Source organism: Podarcis tiliguerta (genome assembly GCF_965153285.1).
Source record: "Podarcis tiliguerta genome assembly, chromosome: 8".
NCBI lineage: Eukaryota > Metazoa > Chordata > Lepidosauria > Squamata > Lacertidae > Podarcis > Podarcis tiliguerta.
The window spans coordinates 9,948,592-9,974,205 of NC_139541.1; the positions used below are offsets into that span (position 1 = coordinate 9,948,592).

General features: G+C 43.7%; 1 protein-coding gene across 2 annotated transcripts; it reads right to left on the bottom strand.

Moving 5' to 3' along the window:
* Window positions 1-1,826: 1,826 nt before the first annotated feature.
* LOC310683642 (maestro heat-like repeat family member 5) lies at window positions 1,827-25,614 on the bottom strand. 2 transcript variants are annotated; one of them, XR_014514468.1, is made up of 21 exons: window positions 25,502-25,614; window positions 21,668-21,735; window positions 12,240-12,408; window positions 11,744-11,885; window positions 11,546-11,664; window positions 11,283-11,432; window positions 10,733-10,875; window positions 10,465-10,579; window positions 10,217-10,353; window positions 9,912-10,031; window positions 9,664-9,778; window positions 9,269-9,403; window positions 8,948-9,112; window positions 8,496-8,654; window positions 8,297-8,401; window positions 8,086-8,191; window positions 7,778-7,840; window positions 7,349-7,531; window positions 7,091-7,259; window positions 3,570-4,850; window positions 1,827-2,557 (listed from the first exon to the last, which is right to left on the bottom strand). XR_014514468.1 is itself a non-coding variant. In XM_083453873.1 (19 exons), exons 1-19 carry the CDS (start codon window positions 25,523-25,525, stop codon window positions 7,225-7,227), a joined length of 2,253 nt encoding a protein of 750 aa, XP_083309999.1. In that variant the 5' UTR covers window positions 25,526-25,591; the 3' UTR covers window positions 6,979-7,224. The 2 variants fall into 2 exon arrangements, 1 of the variants encoding a protein (XP_083309999.1); XM_083453873.1 differs by lacking the exons at window positions 1,827-2,557; window positions 3,570-4,850 and having other exon boundaries at window positions 6,979-7,259; window positions 25,502-25,591.

The window sequence follows — 25,614 nt, forward strand, 5'->3', positions numbered from 1 at the left end:
TAGAACAGCAAAGACTATGGGAATATGGATTTCAGACCATACTCCACTATTTGTGGAGCTGGGACTGGAAGAGGGTGGCAAAAGTAGATGGTGGTACAATAACCTAATAATGGCAAAAGAGATTGACAGGGAATATATTAGAAAACCAATTGGTTGGTATTTTAAAGAAAACAATAGTTCAGCCAAGATCCCGGTAGTATGGGACGTTTTCAAAGCTGTTATAAGAGGACATTGTATACTGAAAGAGATTGTGATTAAGAAGAATTGGTACTCGGGGAGACAGGAAAAAATTGAAGAGATTGAAATCTTGCAACAACAGCAACAGGTTACATTTCTAAGGAGGAGACAGGAACAGTTAAGAAAGTTAAAACAGGAATTGGATGAGCTGGATATAGTTGGAAGAGAGATAATATGATCCAAAATTATTTTCAGAGAACCTCCATAGGATCATATAAGAGACTGGCAAACTATTTAAAGAAAAGAAGGGATAAACAGAGGGTGAAAGCCATTGACCAGAAGGAAAATACTTACACAAAGCTCTAGAGAAATAAGGAAAGAATTTGCAGAATTCTATCAATCTTTATATAAAGAAGAAAATAAAAATATAAGTAGGGAAAGTTTAGGGTTTAAAATCGAAGAAAGTGATAGATTAAGACTGAAGGAGGAAATTTCTCTGGAAGAAATAGAGAATGTAGTTAAATCATTTAAAAGTAAGAAATCCCCAGGATTAGATGGAATTACGGCAGACTTTTATGAAGAAACAATTGATATCCTGGGCTCAGAACTGAAAAAAGTATTTAATAATATCTTAGAGGGGGGGGGAGCCCCAGACACTTGGAAACTAGTGGAAATAGTAGTAATTGAAAAACTACAAAAGGACCCTACAGAGATGGGGTCATACAGACAAATTAGCCTATTAAATCAAGACTATAAGATATTTACAAAGATCCTGGCAAGGCGACTGGAAAAGGTACTACCTAAAATAATTAAGGAAGTTCAATATGGATTTGTTAAGGGAAGATACATAGGCCATCATATAAGAAATGTGTTTTAATAAATACATTTAATAAATATATTTTTTATTTTTTCATTTTTATTTTTTTATTTTTTTATTTTTTATTGTTTTAATAAATACATTTATTAACAAGCAGGGTAAAAGGAAAATTGGTGGTCTTAAAATTGGATGTGTATAAGGCCTTCGACACAATTAGACATAAGTTCTTATGGAATATTATGCAGGAGGTAGGATTAGGAGAGAACTCTGTCGAAGCAAACTGGGAATTGTATAGAGAAGGGAAGGCTGTGGTCAGAGTGAACGAGGAGGTTTCAGATCAAGTCAATATACAAAGAGGAGTTAACTCTCACCACTACTATTTGCATTGGGGATGGAGTACTTGGCAGACAGAATACAAAACTCATTAAGGATAAAAGGATATAAGAAAGGAAAGGAAGAAATTAAGTTAAACATGTATGCAGCTGCTATCCTATTATTATTTACAAACCCCTTAGAGGGTGTAAGAGAACTTATGATAATCCTGAAGGACTTTAAAGAGGAGTCGGGGAGTAAATTTGGAGAAGTCTGAAATTTTATTTTGGGATGTAAAGAAAGAGGAGAAGAAGGAAATTGCAAAAATGACAAAGATGGATATCAATAGGGGGGAAATTGAATACTTGGGGTAAATATTATTAAAAATAGTGCTAGGATTCCAGATGTAAATTACAAAGAAGCATGGAGAAAAATCAAGAAGGATATAAAACCATGGAATAATAAGAATTTATTTATTCTAGGTAGGGTTAGAGCAGTTAAAATGTTTTTGGTACCGAAATTATTATATTTATTTCAAGTAATTACACTACCCCTTAGGAAAATATGGTTCAAAACATGGAATAAGGTATTTTAAAATTGGATTTTTGGAAGTAAAAGAGTTAGAACCCCAGACATAGTAAATTATTCATCTCAAGAAGAGATGGGATGCGGAATACTGAACTTAGAATTTTACTATGAAACGTTCCAATTGAAAAATCTAATAGATATTGGATATAAGGAAGGGATTAAATGGATAAGACTGGAGAATGAAATAAATGAAAGAATAGGAAGAGAAGGGCTATTTAATAGAGATATTAACACGGCTTTTAAGAAGACAATAGGACCAAGGAAAACTGCGTTAGGAATCTGGAAGAACTGGAATACAAAATGGATGCCAACATACTCAAGGTGGATGCCGTTAAAATATATGCAGGAGGGTCAAAGGGAGCCTAGTTGGTGGAAGAAATTAGAAGATCAGGGATTTTATAAATTAAAAGATATGTTTGATGAAGAAGGGAATTTAATTACAAAAAAAAGTTTTTAAAGAAAAAATAGGAAAACAATGTTGGCTGAAAGTGCAAGGACTTTATGATTTAATAAAAATGGAAAGAGCAGATGAAACGATGAGGACACAAATGAAAATAGATATGGTGCTGAACAAAAGACAAATGGCGAAGAAAGGGATAGTAGGGATGTGATATAAACTGATGATAAGCGACAAAGAAAGAATGATAAGGATAATTCAGATTACTCACCCGAGGAAGTTTGCCTTCTTAACCCTGCATGCCAATGAAGCCCTATGGAAGGAGAACAGACTCATTGGTACAAAGGGCAAAGCTCTCAAATACGACCCACAATTAGAAAATCTCTTGAAAGCTGTATGGGCACCCAAGAAAATTGTTGTAATGCACTGCCGGGGCCACAGCCGGGAGTCCACCAAAACGGCAAAGGGCAATCATTTGGCAGACAAGGTAGCAAGGAAATCAGCCCTGGAGGAACCTCCACCAGACTCTATGATAGCCTCCCTTTTGCCGACAGTTATTAATATGCAGGAAATGAAGCCCATTTATACAGAGAGAGAAGCAAAATGGGCCCACCAGGAAGGAAGAACCAGTTTACCTCCCCATAAAGGATGGTTCATATTGCCAGATCAGCGAGTTTTTGTCCCAGAAACCCTAGGCAGAGAAGTGGTGAAGCGGTACCACGAGTCCACTCATTATGCAGCCACAGCGTTGCGAGAAGGCCTAGGCAGACAATTCTGTAACGCCAGGCTATCTCAGCTGGCTGAGGCCGCGTCCAGAACGTGTCTCCTATGTGCCCAAAACAACCCCAAGCAGGGCCCAGTACTTCCTCCAGGAGTACAGCAGACAGGCTTAATGCCAATGGAGAACATGATTGTGGAATTCACGGAAATGCCTAGGGCAAGAGGCTATCGTTATCTACTCGTCTTTGTGGATACTCTGACGGGGTGGGTTGAGGCGTATCTCACAAGGACTGAGACAGCCCGAGAAGTTGTTAAGCACCTCTTAACCGAGATCATCCCGAGTTATGGGCTACCAAGCTATATAGGCAGTGATAATGGACCAGCCTTTATCGCTTTGTTAGTGGAAGGGTGTATGCAAAGCCCTGCAGATACAATGGAAACTGCACGCTGCCTACCGACCACAGAGTTCCGACAAGACAGAAAGAATGAACTGGACTCTTAAATCACAGCTGGCCAAATTATGCCAGGAAACTCATGGCAATTGGGTGGACTTTCTACCCGTAGCCTTGCTCAGGATCAGATGTGCACCCACCAAGAGGCTAAAGCTCTCTCCCTTTGAGCTTTCGTATGGAAGACCTCCTCCACTTACCACAGAAATCAGAGCAGACTTAGTGCAAACGGGAGGACAGAGTACATCAGTACAAATCCAGTCTCTCTCTTGTGTTTTGATTTCTCTTAACAGGTGGGCCCTTGAACTTACGCCAATCAGCCTGGCTGAACCCATACAGCCCTTCAAGCCTGGAGATGACGTGTGGGTGAAGGAGTGGAAGAACAACCCGTTGGCTCCTAAGTGGCGTGGTCCATATGCCATCTTGCTTGCAATGCCTACCATGTTAAAAGTGGCCAAGGTGACCCCCTGGATTGATCATTCTCATCTGAAGTGGTCTGAGGGTCATTAGAACTGTGAGCAGAATCCTTCGGACCCCCTGAAGTTGAAGATCACCAGGAAACCCTGCCCCTAGCCCCACCGGGAGTGGGTTAGGGCACGAGCCTCAGACACCCGGTCTGCTCTCACTGCACCGGAAGCCAGTGAGTCTACGCACACCCAAAGATTGAGGAACTGCACCGGCAGATGAGAGAATCTTTACCAGCTGAATTATCAGCCAGTCCTCAATTTGTGCCAGATTTAAATACAGACCCGCTGTACAGATTCTAGTAAGGAATGTGGATGGGCTAGGGAACATAATTGATAAGTGGGTAGAACTGGAGGATTACGGACATCATATCCCCTTGTATTTTCATGATTGGTACATACCCGTTTGGGTACAAGCATTACCAAGGCAGCTGTGGCATATACCCATATACCCTTAGAAGGGTTTCAGCCAAGACCAACCTATCATAGGAGGTAAATGCCTGGGGGAACCTAAAAGAACTGTAGTCAGGTTCTCTCACCCACCACCCCAAGGTGCACTTCCTCCCACCATACTGGTCTTAGTAGCCTTCTTTCCTCCCTTCTTTCCTCCGCCCCCGCCCCCCCCACAAACCCTTTTTGAGTAGCAATAGCAGGGTGTATACAGTGTGAATTGACCACTCCAGTTCGACCAGAACCCGGGAACCACTAAGAGGCTCTACTGGGTGCGGCTGAACGGAGGGTTGGGTCACTCTCCAGGTATGCTCTGGTCTTGGTTACCTCCAGTTCTTCTTACAGTAATAGTAACTGTTCTCCTTCTTATCTTCTTTTACTACCCACGAGGAATTGTTGATATCCTTGGGCTCCTTGAACCCCTGGAGTTCCTTGATCATGATGAAGTTGATGTTAACCCTGATGTGCATCTTGACCTTGAGGAGACCAATGACAAAAGAAAATGTTGTTGTAAAGAATGCTAAGCAGATGTTTCAGATATATGGAGAAAATGTCACCCTTTATTATGAACACCCTAGAAAGGTAGCTGACATGTCCCTCATCCCAGGACTAACCAGGGACCCTGACATTGTCTTGGCAGGCCTACTGTATAATCAAAGTGGCCTTTTCGTGACACCTCCTTCTGAAATGAATGATACCTCCTACCGATATTTCCGGTTCTCCAGAACCACCCAGGGCTTGTGCTTTTGTTGTTATGCCTCTGGATCATGGAATGCCAAATGGAAAGATTGGTCGCATGTCCAGCACCACCAACATAAAAGTTGGCTGGGAAATTACACACAGTGCACTAAGTTTTGGTTGTGGGGTTCCTTCAACGCCTCTTACCAAAGCAACACCACATCCTCAGATCTGTATCCATACTTTCACCAATATACAGTCAACTTCACCGGACAGGGATCCATCTATTCTGGCTGGCTGATCAAGGACCCCAATCTTTGAATCTTGTATAATGGACTAGCCACTAATTACCACCCTGGTAATTATCAGTGTGTGGGAATAGGTGCCTTTACTTTCCCTGTGGAGGCTTTTCCTCCTCTACCCTCTCTTAGAAACAGAAAGAGGAGAGAAGTCCAAGGGGAACAGTGCAGTGATGAGATTTTCCTGGCCCGGTCTGTGGGTGCTGTTGGTGGAAGCTTCGTTAGCATCCTCACCATCGGCATAAATCCGGGAGTTGTGGCTGAACAAAACCGTGAAGCACTATTTGCCCTAACATGCAGGTTGGAGAAAACCATCAATGCCACTACACATATCCTCTGACAGTTGCAGTCTGAGATTGAGGATTTGAACCAGATAGCAGCAGCTAATAGACTTGCTCTTGACTATCTCCTCGCCAAATCAGGAGGATTTTGTAAAATAGTCCCGGAAGGCAAATGCAGAGTGAAGTTTCATGACTTCAACAACACTACTGAGGACGAGTTGCCAAAATTACAGGCCCTTATAAATGATAACCATTGCTGCATCTGTCGATTCTTGAGCATATTTTGAATGGGTAACAGGTATTCCTTATAGGTTTGCAACATACGCTTCTGGTTTCTTATTGAATGGTTTTTAAAAAAAATCTTAATGATTTATTCATGAACTTTGTTCCAAAAGCTTTTTATCTCCTTACACCCCGCCATATATGGTACATTGTTCCTATCTCGGTGTTACATCTCCAGCACACATTGGTTTTTTGCTTATAGATTTTTGCCGATTCCTTGGGGCAGGGGTTAGGTACCATCGGTAGATCATTTTCATTAGATTCTCCCTTATTGTATAACATGCTGTGAACTTGATGTCAAATTTCCACAGCTAACATTATGTTGTGGCCAAAATCCTGTGCCCACTTTATCATAACGTCCTTTAGCATCTCATCCTTGAGTTCCCATTCCAAAAGTAGATCATACATCCTAGATAGGGTCTTTTTATTAAGTTGTACTAATTCCTTTTGTAATAATGACTTCTTTTCTCCAAAACCAATTTTCTTATCCTGATTAAATATATGCACTATTTGGTGATATTGAATCCAGCCGTTACAATACTGTTTAATTTCTTCATACAATTTGATCTTTAATTGGCCCTGTTCTACCTTTATTAATTGTTGGTAAGTTGCCCAATTTGTGCCCATGTTTGTCTTTTTTTACCATTATCATCTCCACTGGGGATACCCACCAGGGTATTTTGGGCTCTAATAGTCTGTAGTACTTATCCCAGACCTTGTATAATGAAATTCTTACTATGTGGTTTTAAAAGTCCTTATGCACTGCCACTTTGTTGTATGTTAGGTAGGCGTGCCATCCAAACCTCGTATTCCAACCTTCTAAATCTAATATATCAGCCTTCTTCAAGAAGGTGGGGTTGTTTTAAATGGTTGTTAAATGTGTTATGTTGATTTAGATTTTGTATTTGTGGGCTGGAGTGTTGTTTCAGGGCTCTTGTATTGTTTATTAGTGTGCATACATTAGTCTTGTGGCTCTTTTTAGTATGTTTTTATTATTTTAATTTATATTATGTTCTGATATTTTTATTATGAATGTTGTGCAGTGATTATACTTATTATGTATTTTGTGCTTCGTATACTTGGTGGTGTGAACCACCCTGAGATTCAAAATCAATAAAATCAACAATCAAAAACAACATCAACAAGAAACACAACAACAACAAAAAGGTTTCCTACCGCTGTGTACGGAAGGTCGTGAGGGCAGCACCACTCCTCTTGGTCCATCCTGATGGCGTTGATGTTCCTGGCGCTGGTCCAGCCTGGATCCCTCGGAGAGCAGAAGATGGTATCTCTGCAGCACAACTCTGATGTTACGTTGCCTTGGCCTGGCGCTGCTGCGGATGTTCTGTCAGGAGAAGAAAGGGGCTCGTTGAGAAACGCCCCATCCAAACAGCCCACCAGATGTCCCAATAGCCCACCAGATGCCTCACTCACCTGGCATGCAGCTCAGGAAGTCCTGCGGGTAAGGTTCCCTGTGAACGCAGTAGAGCAGCCTCCTCAAAAAGCGCTGGACCCTGCCTTTCTTCCGATGTTTATAGGCCCGCTGCATGATGTTCAGGCAGCTCCTCCCTGTCTGCCTGAGTCCTTCTTCCTCGTGCTGCTGCATCTCTTCCAGCCCTGAGTGGAAAGGGAGAAAGGTTGAGCAAGGCGGAGATACACAGGAAAAGAGCCATCCATCAACAATATGAAAACAGCCTTCAGGTGTGTTTGTGAGTGAGAGAGAGCAGTGAAGTCACATTCCAATTCTCTTTGCATGTTCATCTTGTGGCACCTCTGTCTGAACATACATCTGGGAATTTGCCTTCCCCTGAAGACCTTTCTCAGCAGAAGCATCCCTCCCTGCCCTCCGTACGTCTCACTCACATGTTCCATAGGATGCCATGTCTTGATTGTGGATGAAACTGGCATCCCGGAAAGCCAGATGACCTAGAGAGAGAGAGAGGGCAAGAAAAGGGACGTCATCTCGGTGCAAAGCAAGGGGAGACAGAGGCAGCTCGGCAGGAGGACAGGTATGCTCTAGAGGCTTCCACCTCACGGAGCACTCAGAGCAAGATCTGGGCACAGATGGAGGCCTACCTAGCAGGTGGCCTGGGGACATGCCCATCCTCCCTGCCATTGTTACCAAGACGTTTCTGTCCATCCCTACCAGGGAAGGACGTTGCTTTACTTACCCAGAAGCAGAGCTGCCACCCTGGAGACTGATGGCAGCCTGTTGGCGGATGGCTTCGTACATGTCAAGGCAGCACTCCGAAGGATGTCCTTGCTGAAGGTCTTGCTCTGTGGACAAAGACAAAGGAGAATTGGCATCAGAGAGGCTTGAGAGCACGGCAGAAGAGCCTTGCACTCCCAGAGACATGCCTGGGCAAAGCAGAGGGACCTTACCAGATGCTTGGCAGCCTGGTGGAGAGCAAAGTGGAGGCTAAATTTGTTGGAACGAGCCCACCACTTCACTTGTGGGGCTAGATAGGAAAGAGCCCTCCTTGCAGCCTGCAACACAAGAAGAGAAGAGGGTTAGAAATTGAGGTACAAAGTCTCGTAAGCTCCTGAGAACAATCCCTCCCTCCACCTCTTTGGCCCTCACCTTGGCCACCTCGTCCTCATCTTCGAGGTGAATGAGGACCACAACCAGTTCGTGAATGGCTTCTTCTTCTGTTGATGTTATTGGAAGCCTTTGGTCTCTCACCCAGCCCCGAAGCAGCCCCAGATGTTGGATGGCTGATGTCCGGACGGAGGCTTCCTCCTGTAGACAGAAAATATCAGAGGTTGTGTTTTTCATCAGATCACTTTCCTTTCTCCTGCCCACTGGGGTGTTTTGAGGCTGCTCAGCCCCCTATCCCCCTCCTGGGGGAGACTGGGGGCAGGGGTGACTCTCCCCCTGCATTTTCCAGGCAGGCTTCCAAGAGAAGGTGCTCCAGAGGAACACCCTCCTGAAGCCAGAACATCTCCGCTGCATGCCAGTCTAAACCCCACCCTTCCTCTTCCAAAGCATTCCTCCTCCACCGGGTGTGATGTCATGTTTTCCTTTGTACTCACATGGGCAGCCAGACCGCAGTAGGTTGCCGCCAGCATCTTCAGGTCTTCCTCTCCCAGCTCCCTGGAATGGTAGGCTTGGTCTACCAGCTCTATCAACTCTGGGAGGACATCAGCTTCTGCAGAAGGGAGGGAATCCAGCAGCAACAGCCGCAGAAGCGAAGGGTCCTACACAAAAGAGAGAATCTTTTCAAAGGTCTGAAAGGCCTCACGCCTTTTAGCACAGGCCCTTCAGTATTGTGCCAGCAAAAGAGTGCTGGACCATGATTAGAATCGAGATCTGTACCCCCCCCCCCTCCCTCCCTCCCTCTGAGCATCACTTGCCATGTCTGAGTCCAGAAGCAGGGATATCCCTCTGACGCTGAGCTTCCGGACTTGCAGGTGGTCGTGTGCCAGCCAGTTGAGGAGCTGCTCCAGTGTATCTTCACAGGGATAGACCTCCAGACGGCAGCTGAGCAGCTAAAGAGGCCCAAAGAGAAAGAAACTCTTCAGGGATGAGAGGCTGAGGCAGGTTCTCCTTTTACCCACCATTTGCAATTCTGCACAGAGCAAACCCACTGAAGTGAATGCACCAAAGTTTGTCATGTACATCAAATCCAATGGGTCTACTCTGAGGAGCACTAAAACAGGCCTTAGGCTCAAAGTAGCCCAACACTTGGCAGAAACCAAGCCAGGGCCTCTTTGCTGCACCCATTTCCTCCCGCGTCAGTCCCCCTCACCTCGATGTAGATAGCTGCCGCGACTTGTGGCATTCCGGCAAAATCCTGGTCCTCGAGAGCAGCGATGATGCTTTCCACCATGGGAGGGATCCACCAGCGTCGCTTTCCGACAGCTCTGAAATGGAGAAACAGATCTTGGTAAGGAAGGGAAAGACACCGCAGGAAGCAAACAGGGGCACAGTCCGATCCCGTGCCTTCAGCTCCGTTTGCCAGACCGCTGGGGAAGGTCACCGCATTCTTCCTCTTACCTCACCATGGCAGACAACCCCTGGCTGAAGGTCTCCCGGCAGAAAAGTTGGTCGACGATGGCCGCCTCCACTTGCTCTCCAGTGGTGCCAAGAAGGAGGTGCAGAACTTCCTTAGCCCCTCTGCAACAAAAACAAGGCCAGTTTTACCAGGAGGGTCATTGCCACACACTCAAATTCCTTCCCCATCTCTCCTCCCTAGCAGCCGCCTGAAGGAGAGCCTCCCTTGCAAAACCAAGCTGGACAGGAAACCCCCCAAGGTTGAAGGGGAAAGGACTCCATTGGTCCCTTTTCAACACACTACTCACCCGAGGAATTCCTGGTCATAGTGGAAGTTCATAACCATCCCCAGGAGAGCGATGAGCAGCTGTGGGAAGTTCTGGCGCACAGCTGCCTTGTAGTCCTCCATCCTGAGGATGGCGTGCAACAGGCTGGTGAGATGTTGCTGGAAGAGAGAGGGGTGCAAGTCACTTTATATGCTTTCCTGCAGAATACAGGAATCCCTAGATATTACCCTGGGAAGAAGGAAGGCAGAAAGCAGGTGGTAGGTCCTTACCACTTCGGTGGCAGATTCCGCCAAGGGGCTTTCGTAAAGCTGCTCGGCCGTCAGATGGATCAGTTGTTCTGGGTCGGCCGATGCTAAAACCTCCTTCCACACTCTCTCGCAGTCTCTGTGAATGCAAAAACAAGAGCAATGGTCAGATTCAAGTCTTCTGCTTGCTGCCATGCTCCAGAGAGAGGAAATGGCAGCAAGGGCTTTCTGAGCAAGCCCTGCAGCTTGCCAACCTCCCCCTTAGCCCAGTAGAACCTGGAGGGCTCCATACCTGAAAGGAAACTGGAGGAGATATTCAACCACTGTCGCCAGGTGGTGGTGCGACAAGATGGACAAAGCGAAGACGGCCATGCTTCTGCCTTGAACTGTAGGCCCCTGGCTGATCTTATAGAAGGCCTCCAGCAGCACCTTCACCTGTCAGAGAAAAGGAGAGGGTTACTTGGAGAGTACAAGGAAGCGGGGCTGTCTGCAGGCGGATCCCTCCATCCCTCATTGAAAGAGGGACCCTTGACCTGTGCCACCACAGCCTCTTCCTTCCAAGGTACCACTTGGGGTCCTGGGGAGTATTGGACCCAGGCAGCTCCAGGGCGCCAGTTCTCCTAGCCATTGTGGGCCAAGAGAAGAAGCTTGCCAGTCTACTCCCAGAAGGAGGAGGAGTCCCCATCCCTGAATCCATGTTTCTCAGGACCCTTGGCTGAGGTTCTTGTCCTGACATTGCCAGGCCCCTCTCAACTAACATGTGTCATGGCCACCCAATGGCATGAGGTTGCCTCCCCTACACCAAAGCAGAGAATCTTCTTCTACCTTTGCAGATGCCTTACCTCCACTTTTGTGCCGCCAAACTGCTTGATGAATTCTTGCAGTAAGTGGGAGATATCCAGTGGGTTGAAGCTGCTCTCGACAACCAGGTCTCTGGCCAGGAAGCACATGGCCTCCAAAAGCTGCTCCGCAGGGAGAAAGGCGCCAAAGACCTGAAGCAAGAGAGGAAGGTCAGAGATGCCCACAGGGCAGGGCTGGGGAGCAGAAAGCCCAGGTGCTGCCTCTGCGGAACCCAGAACATGTGGCTTGAGAGACAGCGACTTACCCTGGCAAGAGTGTAACAATTATTCACGAACAATTCAGGAACCGGTCCTCCGGTGGATCTGAGGACCTTCTCAGCTCTGGTGATAAGCGTTTGGTTCCATGACGTTCGTGGCAGCATCTCTGCAAAGGAAAGCCAAAGGGTTAGTTTGGGTCTTGCTCACCCCCAGCCCCTTTCTGGGATACATTCTTCTAGTCTTACCTTCGTTGCACCGCAGGATGGGCAGAAGATGGCAGAGAGCCTCTGCTGCCCACTGCCTGCTCTCCGGGTCCGGATCCAACGCACAAAGGCAGGAAATCGCCACCAGTTGTCCAAGGGAGGATGCAGAAACCGCTACTGATGGCTGAGAAGAAACCAAGAGAAGTGACTGATAAGAGAAGTAACCCATCACCATTTTTCCTATAACATTTTAATTAAATCTTCCAAACATTCCAAAACATTTAGCATCCTATGCAGAAAAAACCCATTTCTTTTTGACTTCCCACCCCTCTTTTCCTGATGTTCACTTTTTACTTCTTTTCTCAGCTGTTTTACCCACTGGGATTCGTTCTGCTATGGCCCAGCTCTGTTCTCAAAATTGGGTAAGTGCTGGGATGCCTGATTGTTCCTTGGGCACCTTGCAGGGTGGGCCTAGAAGCAGCAGCCTGAAGGCCTTGACAGCCATGCATGATTGCAATTCTTCCCTTCAGAAACTCACAGATTCCTGGATCTTCTGCAGGAAGGCGGAAAGATCTTGGAGCGCCTTCCTTCGGATCTTCCCACTCTTCATCTTTGCGATGACATCCGTAAATCTATTCTTCAGCTGGTCCCTGCTGTCGCTTTCAGGAAGAAGATCAGCCGCATCCGCAGAAGCTGTGGTTGGGATGCTGAGGGGAGAGAGGAGTAGCACTTTTGTAAAATAGTTTTATTGCCTCCCATCCTTCAAAGACCCCAAGCACCACCACCATAGAAATGGACCGGGGTTTTTTGTTTTTTTAAAATAAATTTTATTAGTATTTTCCACACAACAACAACAACACGAAAGATATCTAAAAATAACAATACACAACAATCAAAAATCAACATTCGAAAACTAAAGAAAGCAACAACAAAAAACCAAAAAAACCCTAATCCATATCTTACAAGTTACTATTATAAACACTAAAACAACAACAAGGCACTGACTTCCACCAATCCCACAGCACCTCCTTTATCTTCATTGTGTCTTCCTGTTTTCCTGTTTTCTTTATCACCTCTAACCTAACATCTAAATATAAATCCCTCTTTCATATCCTTTCACTTCACAAGGTTATTCCAGACTCAGCCAGATTTCTGTCCTCGAACCTTGACTTTTGAGGTATTCATTTAGGCACTCCCATTCTTTTTTTTACTTCACTTTTTGGTTTTTGTCTTATTATGTCTGTCAATTTGGCTAATTCTAAGTATTCTGAGAGCTTACATAGCCACTCTCCCCTAGTGGGTAACTGATTCCCTTTCCAGTACTTAGCCACCAGGATTCTTGCTGCAGACATTGCGTGTAAGAAAAATTTAGTTTTGTCTTTTAGAATATAGTCATTTAAAATTTCTAAAAGGAATGCCTCTGGCTTTTACTATATGATATTCTTAATATTTTCTTCATTTCTTCATGGATCATGCTCCAACATTTCCCAATTTCGGGGCATGTCCACCACATATGGTAGAAGGTTCCTTTTTGTATCTTGCATCTCCAGCACTTACTATTACATGAGCTTCCAGGGAAGATGGCGCCAGGTCAAGTCTCAACTGAGTCTCTGCTGTGTGAGTAGGAGCTCTAATGATCAAATTACCCTGATAAAAGGGCTCAACCTATGAAAATATCTGCCAACTTTTATCAGTAAAAGACTCCGGGAGCTGTTGGGTGGACTTTTAAACCTCCCCTCCCTTTTAAAGCTACTTAAATCAACTTTGAACCACCTACCTTGAAAAGCCCATAAAGTTGTGGGTTGGATAAAATAGCCCCATTTATTTCTGAGTACGAAGATGGTACTTACAAGACAATGTTGCAAAGAACTGGGGATTTCACCTTTACAACCTGTAACAACTCCCCCCAAAGAAAAAAAACAGGCCAAAATTTCAACCTACTTCCATCCCAAGGCTGATGAAGCAAATAATCCAGGAAACCTCCATTCTCATGAGTGGTCTATTGACCACACCTGGATTAAGGTAAAGGTAAAGGTACCCCTGCCCGTACAGGCCAGTCTTGACAGACTCTAGGGTTGTGCGCCCATCTCACTCAAGAGGCCGGGGGCCAGCGCTGTCCGGAGACACTTCCGGGTCACGTGGCCAGCGTGACGAAGCTGCATCTGGCGAGCCAGAGCCGCACACGGAAACGCCGTTTACCTTCCCGCTAGTAAGCGGTTCCTATTTATCTACTTGCCCCCGGGGGTGCTTTTGAACTGCTGGGTTGGCAGGCTCTGGGAGCAACGGGAGCGCACTCCACCACGGGGATTTGAACCGCTGACCTTTCGATCGGCAAGCCCTAGGCGCTGAGGCTTTTACCCACAGCGCCACCCGCGTCCCTTAACACCTGGATTAGAAGGGAGGAAAAAACTAACATTGGAGGTGAGGGAGTGGACCTGGCAACAGAACTAAAACAAGCTGAGCTAGCCAAAGAGGGACCTGAAGCAAGTTTAGAACAGGAGCTATTCCTGGAAAACCTAGAAGCCATGTCAAACGAGCCTCCTTTCCCCTCCCTATCAGGAGAGAATTTAAGGTGCCCTTCCCCGACTGAGACAGACAAATGGCCAAACAGCTTAAGGTTACAGCACCCGAACAACTGTATCTTCTACTTGTCAGGGATGTTCGAAGAGTTACTCAAAACTCATTTCACACAGATAAGCAAAGAACTTGAGCCAATTAAAAAATTCCTTTTGGAAAGCTTGAATCTGCTTACCACCCTAACTGAATTGATTAAGAACCATGAGGTCGCTGTCCCACACATGACATCTGGGAATAGGACTAATGGAGGTGAAACTAAGCCGGGACTCGATTACACAAAAAAATCCCGTAAACGCCACCTGAAAGGAACTGTCCCCCCTAGACCACCTAGCAATGGCCCTACTCATATCCTGGGGAAACTGCAGTTTACTAATTATCAGTGCTTATATCCCCCCAACAAGCAAAAAAACCGATATTGAGGGCATCTGGAATAGACTGGACTCTTATGTCAGGTTACTGCTAACAGACTATCCAGGAGCAAAGGTCCTGCTGGTGGGCGACCTAAACACAAGATTAGGTCCTGATGACCCCAGTTTAGAAACCAAATACAGGCAAAAAATAGGGTACCCTGACGACTTTGGCCCGGAGGCCTTACAACTACCAAGGCAGTCAAAGGATCAACATTCAAATTTTGCTGGAGAGCCTGCCTCCTCAAAATCTCTAGGCAGCTAAGTCTTCATATCCTAAATGGTTGCACCAGGGGCGACATCCCCGGGGAATATACATTCATCTCTGGGGTAAGATCCAGCACAATTGATTATATGTTGGCGTTGGCGGACAGCGAATTGCTAACAAAAATAGTGGATTTAAAAGTGCTCCCATTCATAGAGGGGCACCATTTCCTTTTGCACCTCCAGGTGTCTCCGTTAAACGAGTCACCCTTCCTGAGAACAGTATACTCTGCAGAGATCACCGCATTAGAGCGACCTGGTTGCCGAGTCAAATGGACCCCTGCGCTTGACTCCAAACTGAAGAAGATTCTAACCTCTGAAAAACTCCGCACAATTTTAACTGGCTTTGGGAGTAATCCTAGGCCTGAGGACCCAGTTTCCAAGTATGAGAGCCTGCTCCAACAATTAAAACCCTATCTTTTTAATACCACAGAGAAAAGGCCAACTAAACCAAGAACATCAAATAAGCCCTGGTTTGATTACACCTGCTTTGAGGCAAAAAAAAGCCCTGCAAAATGCTTACAAAGCTGCCATGACAGCCGAAAATTCTGTCAAACATCAAGCCTATCTTTGCTGCCCTAAAAAAAGAGTATAAAGACCTAATACTCCACCAAAAGAATGCCTATAACAGAAAATGTTGGCTAGAATTACCGTATTTTTTGCTCTATAAGACTCACTTTTTCACTTCTAAAAAGTAAGGGGAAATGTGTGTGCGTCTTATGGAGCGAATGCAGGCTGTGCAGCTATCCCAGAAGCCAGAACAGCAAGAGGGATTGCTGCTTTCACTGCGCAGCAATCCCTCTTGCTGTTCTGGCTTCGGAGATTCAGAATATTTTTTTTCTTGTTTTCCTCCTCCAAAAACTAGGTGCGTCTTGTGGTCTGGTGCGTCTTATAGAGCGAAAAATACGGTAATTAGTGCGGCAAAAGCAAAACATCAGACACTATTCTGGAAACTGGTAGCTTCTGGCACCCATAAAGCTATTTCCCCCTTAACCTCACAAATTCCCCCTAGCCTGTGGGTCTCATTCTTCCAATCTTTGTATGAGGATGCTGAACCTCCACTACGGAATTATAATATAGAACAACTGGCTAAATGGCCGCCTGTTTCAGTAACTGAAGTGAAATCATATATAAACCTACTGAAAATGGCCAAAGCCCCAGGCTCAGACGGCATCACGCCAGAAATGATAAAAGCACAGGCGGTTGGTGGGCACCTTTCTTAGTCACCCTCTTCACTTACATAGATGACACTGGCCTCATCCCAAGGGAATGGGGAACAGCCATAATAGTTCCTATCTATAAAAAAGGCAACAGAGGGGACCCAGCAAATTATAGGCCGATTAGCTTATTAAGTTTGATCAGTAAAGTCTACGCAAAGCACCTCCTTAATAAGTTTACAGAATGGCTAGAGAACGAAGATATCCTGGCAATAGAGCAAGCGGGCTTCAGACCCGGAAGGTCCACAACAGATCACTGCCTAATGCTACAACATCTCATCGACAAATACAAATCAGAATGGCAGATGAAGTTGATGGACTAGATGAATTGGTGGAAAAGACTGGCAAGATCCGAGACCAGGGAGAAGAGTCGGTGGAAGAAGACTGGGAAAAGTTTAAAGAATATTTATAGAAATATTGTAAAATTAATGAATGTTAGAAGAACACTGGAATGAAGTTATACGGCTTCAGTAGAAATGTTATAAGGAATTAAGTATAAATAGATTAATAGAGTATTAAAGGAAAATAAGGTTAAAATGTGTTAAGATAATTGTAGGATAGAAAACAGGGGAAGATGGACAGGAAGGGGAATTAAGTATAAATAGATTAATTGAGCATTAAAGCTAAAAATATGGTTAGAATGTGTTAAGACAATTATAGGATAGAAAACAGAGGAAGATGGAAAGGAATTGCTGAAACAATTAATAGAAGTGGAATACAAAAAGGGAGGTGTGAGGAGGTCGAGGAAATAAGGGAAAGAAAGATAAGATGTTGAAATTGAAATTTTAAATGGTTTTTGTTTTGTTCTGTTCTGTTTGTTTCTTTTATTATGTTTGTTTGTTTATTATTATTATTATATTGTATTGTATTGTATTGTATTGTATTGTATTGTATTGTATTGTATTTTTCTTTTTTGGTCTTTTGCAGTGTTGTGTTTAATTTGCTGGAAACTCAATAAATATTATTTGAAAAAAGAAAAAAAAAGACAAATACAAATCAGGAGGACAAGCCTCACTCTACGCTGCCTTCGTTGACCTAAAAGCAGCATTTGATACAGTCTCCAGAACCAGACTCTGGGACAGACTACAGGGTACCAATATAGATAGAAGGCTCCTGCTCTTAATTCAGGCACTGCACGCAAACACGGCTCTTAGAGTCAGGTGCAGCCGCCTAGGATACCCAACGGACCCTATTAAAACCTTCAAAGGAGTCAGGCAAGGGTGCCTATTGGCCCCTCTACTACTTAATTTCTATCTAAATAACTTAGCATCTGCTCTCAATGACTCAGAACTCCACCCGCCAAAGCTTGCAAATCGGCATATTTCGGTCCTGCTATATGCCGATGATGTGGTAATTCTATCTAGAACCCCCATTGGACTCAAAAGAACACTAAGAAAGCTCGCAGCATACTGTGAATCTGAATGTCTCAAAATCAACTATCAAAAGACCAAGATACTCGCTTTTGGGGGAAAACCAAAGCTTAGAAGCTGGGAACTCCAAGGCCATAAATTAGAACAAGTCACAAACTACAAGTATCTAGAAATGGTGGTACAGGTCTCAGGAACCAACAAACTACACATAAACTCCATCAGGAGTTCAGCAGAAAAAACCGCAAATTGTATTCTTAAATTCTTCAGAGCACAAGGGGGCTTCTTCGTCCCCGCAACTCTAAAATTATACAAGGCCAAAACTTTGGCACAACTCCTGTATGGTTCCTTTTTGGGTCCACCTTCCTCTGCTTTCTCCCCCCTTGAGAGAGTTCAATCTAGACTTCTTAGAGCTCTCCTCCAAGTCCCCAGTTGTGTCTCAAACACATGGGTGAGATTGGAAACAGAGATGATGAGAGTGGAGGCTAGCATCTGCCTAACATCAATCTACAAATGGCTGACATTGAACCTGCTCCCCCGAGGATAGCCCCACTGATCCTCTGCGACCAATTCCAGTCAGGCTGGCAGACTGCAGTTCTGAACACCCTCCGGAAACTGGGTTTTGCCCCTCAAGCCCTTCTAAGTCTGGGCTTGGGCCAGGCAAAAGCCACGTTCAGGCAAAGAATATTAGATACCGAGAGACAACAGGACTGCGCAAGGTGCCCCGACTATAAAATTGGAGAAATCGAGAGAGATTAGCCGCACCAGCAGCATTGGGAGAGATAGGAAGCCCAGAACACTTGTTCCTTAAATGTCCCTTTTACGAAGAGGCACGTAGTAAGTTCATTCATCCCCTACTGGTGAGGCTCGCCGACCTCCCGCAAAAGCAAAAGAATTGCTAGAACCCAAAACTAAGATTTTGTCAAGGATGTACAACTTGCTGTTGAAATGGAATACACAGGATGAGACAGTGAAATCTGCAATGATTAAATGGGCACAAGATGTTGGTCATAACATAATGTTAGCTGACTGGGAACGGTTATGGACCATTGGCATGAAATTTACGGCATGTAATGCCTTAAGAGAAAATATTATGAAAATGATATATAGATGGTACATGACACCAGTCAAGCTGGCTAAAATCTATCATTTGCCCGATAATAAATGTTGGAAATGTAAAGAAACTGAAGGCACATTCTTCCACCTTTGGTGGACGTGCCCAAGGATTAAGACCTTCTGGGAAATGATCTATAATGAATTGAAAAAGGTGTTTAAATACACCTTCCCGAAGAAACCAGAGACCTTTCTCCTGGGCATGGTTGACCAACAGGTGAAAAGGAAGGACAGAACCTTTTTTATGTATGCCACAACAGCAGCAAGAGTACTTATCGCACAGCACTGGAAGACACAAGAGTTGCCCACTCTGGAAGATAGGCAGATGAAAGTGATGGACTATATGGAATTAGCCGAAATGACCGGCAGAATCAGAGACCAGGGAGAAGAGACGGTGGAAGAAGACTGGAGGAAGTTCAAAGACTATTTACAGAAACATTATAAGACTAATGAATGTTAATTTGACATCAGATGGAATGCAAAAGGTTATTAGTAAAAAAGTTGTAAAATTCGAAGACCCAACATTTAAGACATTAAGGAGATCAAGTTACACCAAGATACCAAAATCAAGATAAAGATTAATTAAGGTAGAGGGAAGGGATTTGCTGATTAAATATAAGATTTGGAATACAGTGAAGGGAGGTTTGGGGAAGTTGGTGAAATAAGTTAATGCAAGAAATTTTGTGAAGATGAAATTGTTTTTATTGTTGTTGTTTTTTCTTCTTGACGTTTTGTGCTTTTGTAACTTTGTATTCTTGTTGCTTTTTTAGTGTTTGTTCTTTTTCTGTTTTGTTTTTTGTGTTAAAACTTAATAAAAATATTTTTAAAAAAAAAACAGAAGAAGACCTGGATGGTCACCAGATTCTGTGTACAAATCTGTAGGCGCAGACCATAGCCCAACTCAAAATAGTCCGGCATGAAAATCCCCAAACTCGGTTCCATGGGTGACTCTGAGTCAACTCCCTGGGATAGTTTATTATTGCACATTGTTTCTAAATTTATTGTTGTACATTGTTTTAATTGTCTGCTTTAGCCATATTTGCACATCAGTTTCTAATGTTGTGAGTGTCCTCTATTTCAGAGGCTTCTACTCTGCAGCCTCTTATAGTTGTTTTAACTGCGAGTCTTTTAGTTCTTACGCTCTTACAGTTGCTTTAACTGCATGTTTTTATTTGTTTTTAGTTCTCATCTGTTTTAATTATCAGTTTTTATCCATCCATTATCCGTGTTTAATCTTGTATTTTATTCAGATGTTTTATCCTTTGCTTGTTTCCTTGTTCTTATCTGCTCCAACATTTATCAGTTAAAAAAAACCCAACTGCTATTTTATTTATATGTTGTTGTTGTTTTATCTTGGTCTGTGACCATAATAAAGTTCATTCATTCATATTATGTTTTATTCATTTTTGCAAGCCTTTCTGGTGCCAGGTACCACCTGTGATGCATTTTCATATAGTTCTCTCTTATTAGGTAAAGGTAAAGGTACCCCTGCCCGTACAGACCAGTCTTGACAGACTCTAGGGTTGTGCGCCCATCTCACTTAAGAGGCCGGGGGCCAGCGCTGTCCGGAGACACTTCCGGGTCACGTGGCCAGCGTGACAAAGCCGCCTCTGGCGAGCCAGCGCAGCACACAGAAACGCCGTTTACCTTCGTGCCAGTAAGCGGTCCCTATTTATCTACTTGCACCCAGAGGTGCTTTTGAACTGCTAAGTTGGCAGGCGCTGGGACCGAGCAACGGGAGCGCACCCCGCCGCGGGGATTCGAACCGCCGACCTTTCGATCGGCAAGCCCTAGGCGCTGAGGCTTTTACCCACAGCGCCACCCGCGTCCCGCACTCTTATTAGGTAACATGCTGTAAAATTTATAATTTTTGTCCATAGTCTTTCCCATTCATTATATTCAATTGGGTGGCCCAGATCTTGTTCCCATTTTTTAATAGTGTCTCCTTTTTCCTCCTTTTCTATTTTCCCACTTTGTAACAGTTTATATATTTTTGAGAGAGTCTGTTGGTTGTTATATAAAATTTCTTTCTCCCATACCGAGATTTTTTTATCAAACCCCTTAAGCTTACTATCCTTCTCAAATATTATTTTTAATTGGAAATATTCTAACCAATTCACCCCCCTCTCTTTTAATTCTTCAAATTTCTTTACTGTTGGGCAATCTTTGATCTCTTCTACGAGTTCCCTATATGTTAGCCAGCTATCTTTCATATTGCTTCTATGCAAGGCTGATGACTCTATAGGTGATAGCCACCAGGGAGTTTTGGCTGTTACTATTGTTTTATTTCTTTCCCAAACTTTGAATAGGGCCTTTCTCACCAAATGATTAGTGAATCCTCTATGTGCTTTTATTTTATCATGACCCAGGTAGCCATGCCACCCAAAAACTTTGTCCCAGCCCTCCAGGTCTAAGATTTCAGTATCTGTCAGTAACACCCAATCTTTCAGCCATGTCATTCATGCAGCCTCAAAATACCACTTTGCTCAGCAAATGAGGGCCTCCAAACCTTCAGCCAGGTTGCATGAAGAAGGAACGGATGAGAAACTTTCCTTCCACAAACTTTCTTAAGTTACATTATATTTATGAAATAAATTGTTTGAAATATTGGAATCATATTGTGCATTGAGCTATCCTAGCTGCTCCCTACTGCTGAAAAATATTTTTATTCAATTAATTATTATGGCATCAAAAGATAGTTATGAAATTATCTATTATTGTGTTTCTTAGAAATGCTGACATTGTATCTGTTTAATATTGCTTTTTCATTATTTCTGTTATGCAGTTTGGAGTAAACACTGAGTGAGTTGTTTTAAATGGAAAGGCAGTACACAAATAAATGTGATTTCTTTTAAACAAAATAAAACACGTGTAAAGAAAAAGAAAAAAACAACAGCTTGAGGTTTGGGACTGCGAACCTGCCCCTTTCTCTAGGCTCCATCAGTACTTTGAACCTTACTCTTACCGGGGTTTTTTTTAAAAAGCAATTGATTATGGGGGAGGGGATCAGCACAGGATTACCTTGGAGGAAGATCCTCCCCATCTTCCAGGCTGATTTCCGATATTTGATCTTCATCAAAATCAATTCCCTGTCCATGAGAAAAGAGAAACAGGAACGTCAGAATGTGAAGAATGGATCAGACCCATCAAGCAGTTGATCCCTTACCTTTCCCGCCCCGACCTGGCCACAGTGATCCATGTGACGGTCACCTCCAGGCTTGACTACTGTAATTCGCTCTACGCGGGGCTGCCCTTGAAGCTGTTCCAGAAACTCCAGCGGCTGCAGAATGCTGCAGCGAGGCTCCTCACGGGGTCTCTGCCATGGGAGCATATTCACCCAGTGCTTTTCAAGCTGCACTGGCTCCCGGTGGGGTACAGGGTCAGGTTCAAGGTGCTGCTTTTGACCTTTAAAGCCCTTCACGGCCTAGGACCCTCGTACCTACGGGACCGCCTCTCCCGCTATGCCCCACGAAGAGCCTTAAGGTCCACAAATAGCAACACCCTAGTGGTCCCAGGCCCTAAGGAAGTTAGATTGGCTTCAACCAGAGCCGAGCCTTCTCAACGCTGGCCCCAGCCTGGTGGGAATGCTCTGCCTCATGAGACCAGGGCCCTGCAGGATCTGATTTCTTTCCGCAGGGCCTGTAAGACAGAGTTGTTCTGCCTGGCCTATGGCTTGGAGTCAATTTGATTCCCATACCTCTCTTTCTTTTTCTTTTCCTTCTCCTCCTGCGATGAGGCTACATTTTAATATTTTAATGTTCCCTTATTTTAATGTTGTATTTTATTTTTGTTTTTAAGTTGTAATCATTCATCTTGTTTTTATTATTGCTTGTAAGCCGCTCTGAGCTAGGCCTTGGCTGGGGAGGGGGGGGTATAAATAAAAAATTATTATTATTATTATTATTATTATTATTATTATTATTATTACCTCAGGGTACATACGCTTCAGGTTACATACGCTACAGGTTACATATGCTTCAGGTTACAGACTCCGCTAACCCAGAAATAATCCCTCGGGTTAAGAACTTTGCTTCAGGATGAGAACAGAAATCGCGCAGCAGCGGCGCAGCAGCAGCGGGGAGGCCCCACTAGCTAAAGTGGTGTTCAGGTTAAGAACAGTTTCAGGTTAAGAACAGACCTCCAGAATGAATTAAGTACGTAACCAGAGGTACCACTGTAATGGCAATGGTGCCCACCTCAGAGGTGCTGGAACTGAGTTCTGGGCTGGAGAAAAGCATGGGCCTGATCCAGCAAGGCTCTTGGGGGACTTCGAAGTTGTGTTTCTCAACCAACAACAACAACAACAACAACAACAACAATAATAATAATAATAATAATTTATTTATACCCCGCCCATCTGGCTAGGCTTCCCCAGCCACTCTGGGTGGCTTTCAACAAAATATTAAAATTCAGTAAAGCATCAAACATTAAAAGCTTCCCTAAACAGGGCTGCCTTCAGATGTCTTCTAAAAGTCTGGTAGTTGTTGTTCTCTTTGACATCTGGTAGGAGGGCGTTCCACAGGGCAGGTGCCACTACCGAGAAGACCCTCTGCCTGGTTCCCTGTAACTTGGCTTCTCGCAATGAGGCCCTTGGCGCTGGACCTCAGTGTCTGGTAGAATGATGGGGGTGGAGACGCTCCTTCGGATATACTGGACCGAGGCCGTTTAGGGCTTTAAAGGTCAACACCAACACTTTGAATTGTGCTCGGAAACGTACTGGGAGCCAATGCAGGTCTTTCAAGACCGGTGTTATTGGTCAAGCATTGGGCCCCACACCCACCACCACAACATACAAAAAATACATTTGAAACCAACCAGGAGATCATGCGACAAAGCCAACCATTTCCTCCCTGACAGAGTTGCGGGCCATGGGTGGGCAACCTTTAGCCTGTGTTTCAGAATACCTCTTGGCACTCCCCGTTTCTTCAACCCAAAAAGACAAGGTGCCATGTGCCAGTGTTGGGCAGGGGTGGTCAATGTGCTGTATTCCAGATGTTGCTGAACTACAACTCCCATCCTCCCTGACTGATGGGAGTTGTGGTCCCAAAACATCTGGACTGCCTTTCTTAGGAGCTACAAACCAAGCCACTGCATCATGAGTTAACCAAACCAACTCTATCAAGGCTTCCTGAAATAATATTTGAACAGTCCTCTTTGCAGATTTAACCCAAATGATGACTCAAACTGGAATGACAGAGCGGATCCAAAACAGATTAGGCTTCATTTAGATGCTACAATGCAAGGTGAATATTTGGGTCACTGCACATCTCTAGAAGGAGATGTGAAAAATCCTATGGGTTACTGGGATGTAAGCAGACACCAAAGGATTGCATCAAAGGTTAATTTCTGGTTTGGTTTGGTTTTTTAAATTACCTAGGATTTATTGATCCACTGATAAGAGAGCTTTTCAATTACCATTTTTCTGGTCTTTTAAAATGTACTAATATGTTGAAAATTGACCCCATTCAAAAAAATAATAACAATTAAAGCTCACGAATCTAGAATATTGGTTCTGTAAAGTTTGGCAAATAGATTTCTTCAAATGAGAAATCAAAGAGTTTTTGGCACTTTGGCATCTGTTGATTTTTAAAATAGCCAGGAATCTGGTAGAACAGTTCCAACACCATATAAAATGGTTTGGTCTTTTAAAAGGGGAAACAGGATCAACTGAAGAAGGGCTAGATGAATTAAATAAAACAAAATGTGGATATAATTCACTGAGTCATTTTGATTTTGATTCTGCTATAGATTTTGGAGCATCTTAAAAAGCAGAGATATCACCTTGTTGAGCAATGCCCATATAGTTAAAGTTATGGTTTTCCCAGTAGTGATGTATGGAAGTGAGAGTTGTTCCGCCTGGGACGTGCCCAAAGATTAAGAACTTCTGGGAAATGATATATAATGAAATGAAAAAGGTATGTAAATATACCTTCCTGAAGAAACCAGAGGCCTTTCTCCTGGGCATGGTCGGCCAATTGGTGTTAAAGAAAGATAGAACTTTCTTTATGTATGCCACAACAGCAGCAAGAATACTCATCGCAAAGTATTGGAAGACACAAGAGCTACCCACTCAGGAAGAATGGCAGATGAAGCTGATGGACTATATGGAAATGGCGGAAATGACTGGCAGAATTCGAGACCAGGGAGAAGAGTCGATGGAAGAAGATTGGAAAAAATTTAAAGTATATTTACAGAAATATTGCAAAATTAATGAATGTTAGAGGAATATTGGAATGAAGTTATATGGTCTTAGCAGAAGTGTTATGAAGAACTATATGAATATTAATTGTTAATGTGCTAAAGTGGAAAATTTAAAGTTAAATTGTGTTAAGATAAATTATAGAACAAAAATTGAGCAAGAGGGAAAGGATTTGTTGAACCAGCTAATTTGAACTAGAATACAAAAAAGGGAGGTGCGAGGAAGTAGAGGAAATAAGCTTATGAAAGATAATGAAATGAAACTTGGATGTGTTTTTAAATGTTTTAGTTGTTTCTTGTTGTTTTGTGGTATTGCTTTTCTTTTTTATTTTTGATGTAATGTTTGTTAAATTTTTGTTTCTTTTTTTCTTTTTTCTTCTTTCTTTTTGCAATTTTTAAACATTTAATAAATATTATTTTTTTTTTAAAAAAAAAAGAGAGTTGTTCCGCCTGGCCTTTGGCTTAGAATCAGTTTGATTCCCTCCCCCTCTTTCTATTTCCTTTTCCCTCCTGTGAAGAGGCTGCATCCTAATGTTTTAATGTTGTATCTTAATCTTTTAGATTGTATTTTAATCAACTTGTTTTTATTATTGGTTGTTAGCCACCCTGAGCCCGGTCTTGGCTGGGGAGGGCGGGGTATAAATAACCTCTACTTACCTCCAGGAGTCTTCGGGATGCCATCCTCTCCTGTAGTGACGGAGCGAAGGCCACTACAGGAGACCTCTGCCAACCTCGGGATGCTGAGGTACCTCAAACGGTCACAAGCTCCG

Excerpts from the sequence above, each read along its gene's own strand:
- LOC310683642 (XM_083453873.1), bottom strand. The coding sequence starts at position 25,525 with ATGGCATCCCGAAGACTCCTGGAG. Across the intron at positions 10,032-10,216 it reads TATGACCAGGAATTCCTCGG|AGGGGCTAAGGAAGTTCTGC; the intron begins GTGAGTAGTGTG and ends TTTTTGTTGCAG. Across the intron at positions 9,113-9,268 it reads TGCTTCTGGACTCAGACATG|GACCCTTCGCTTCTGCGGCT; the intron begins GCAAGTGATGCT and ends TCTTTTGTGTAG.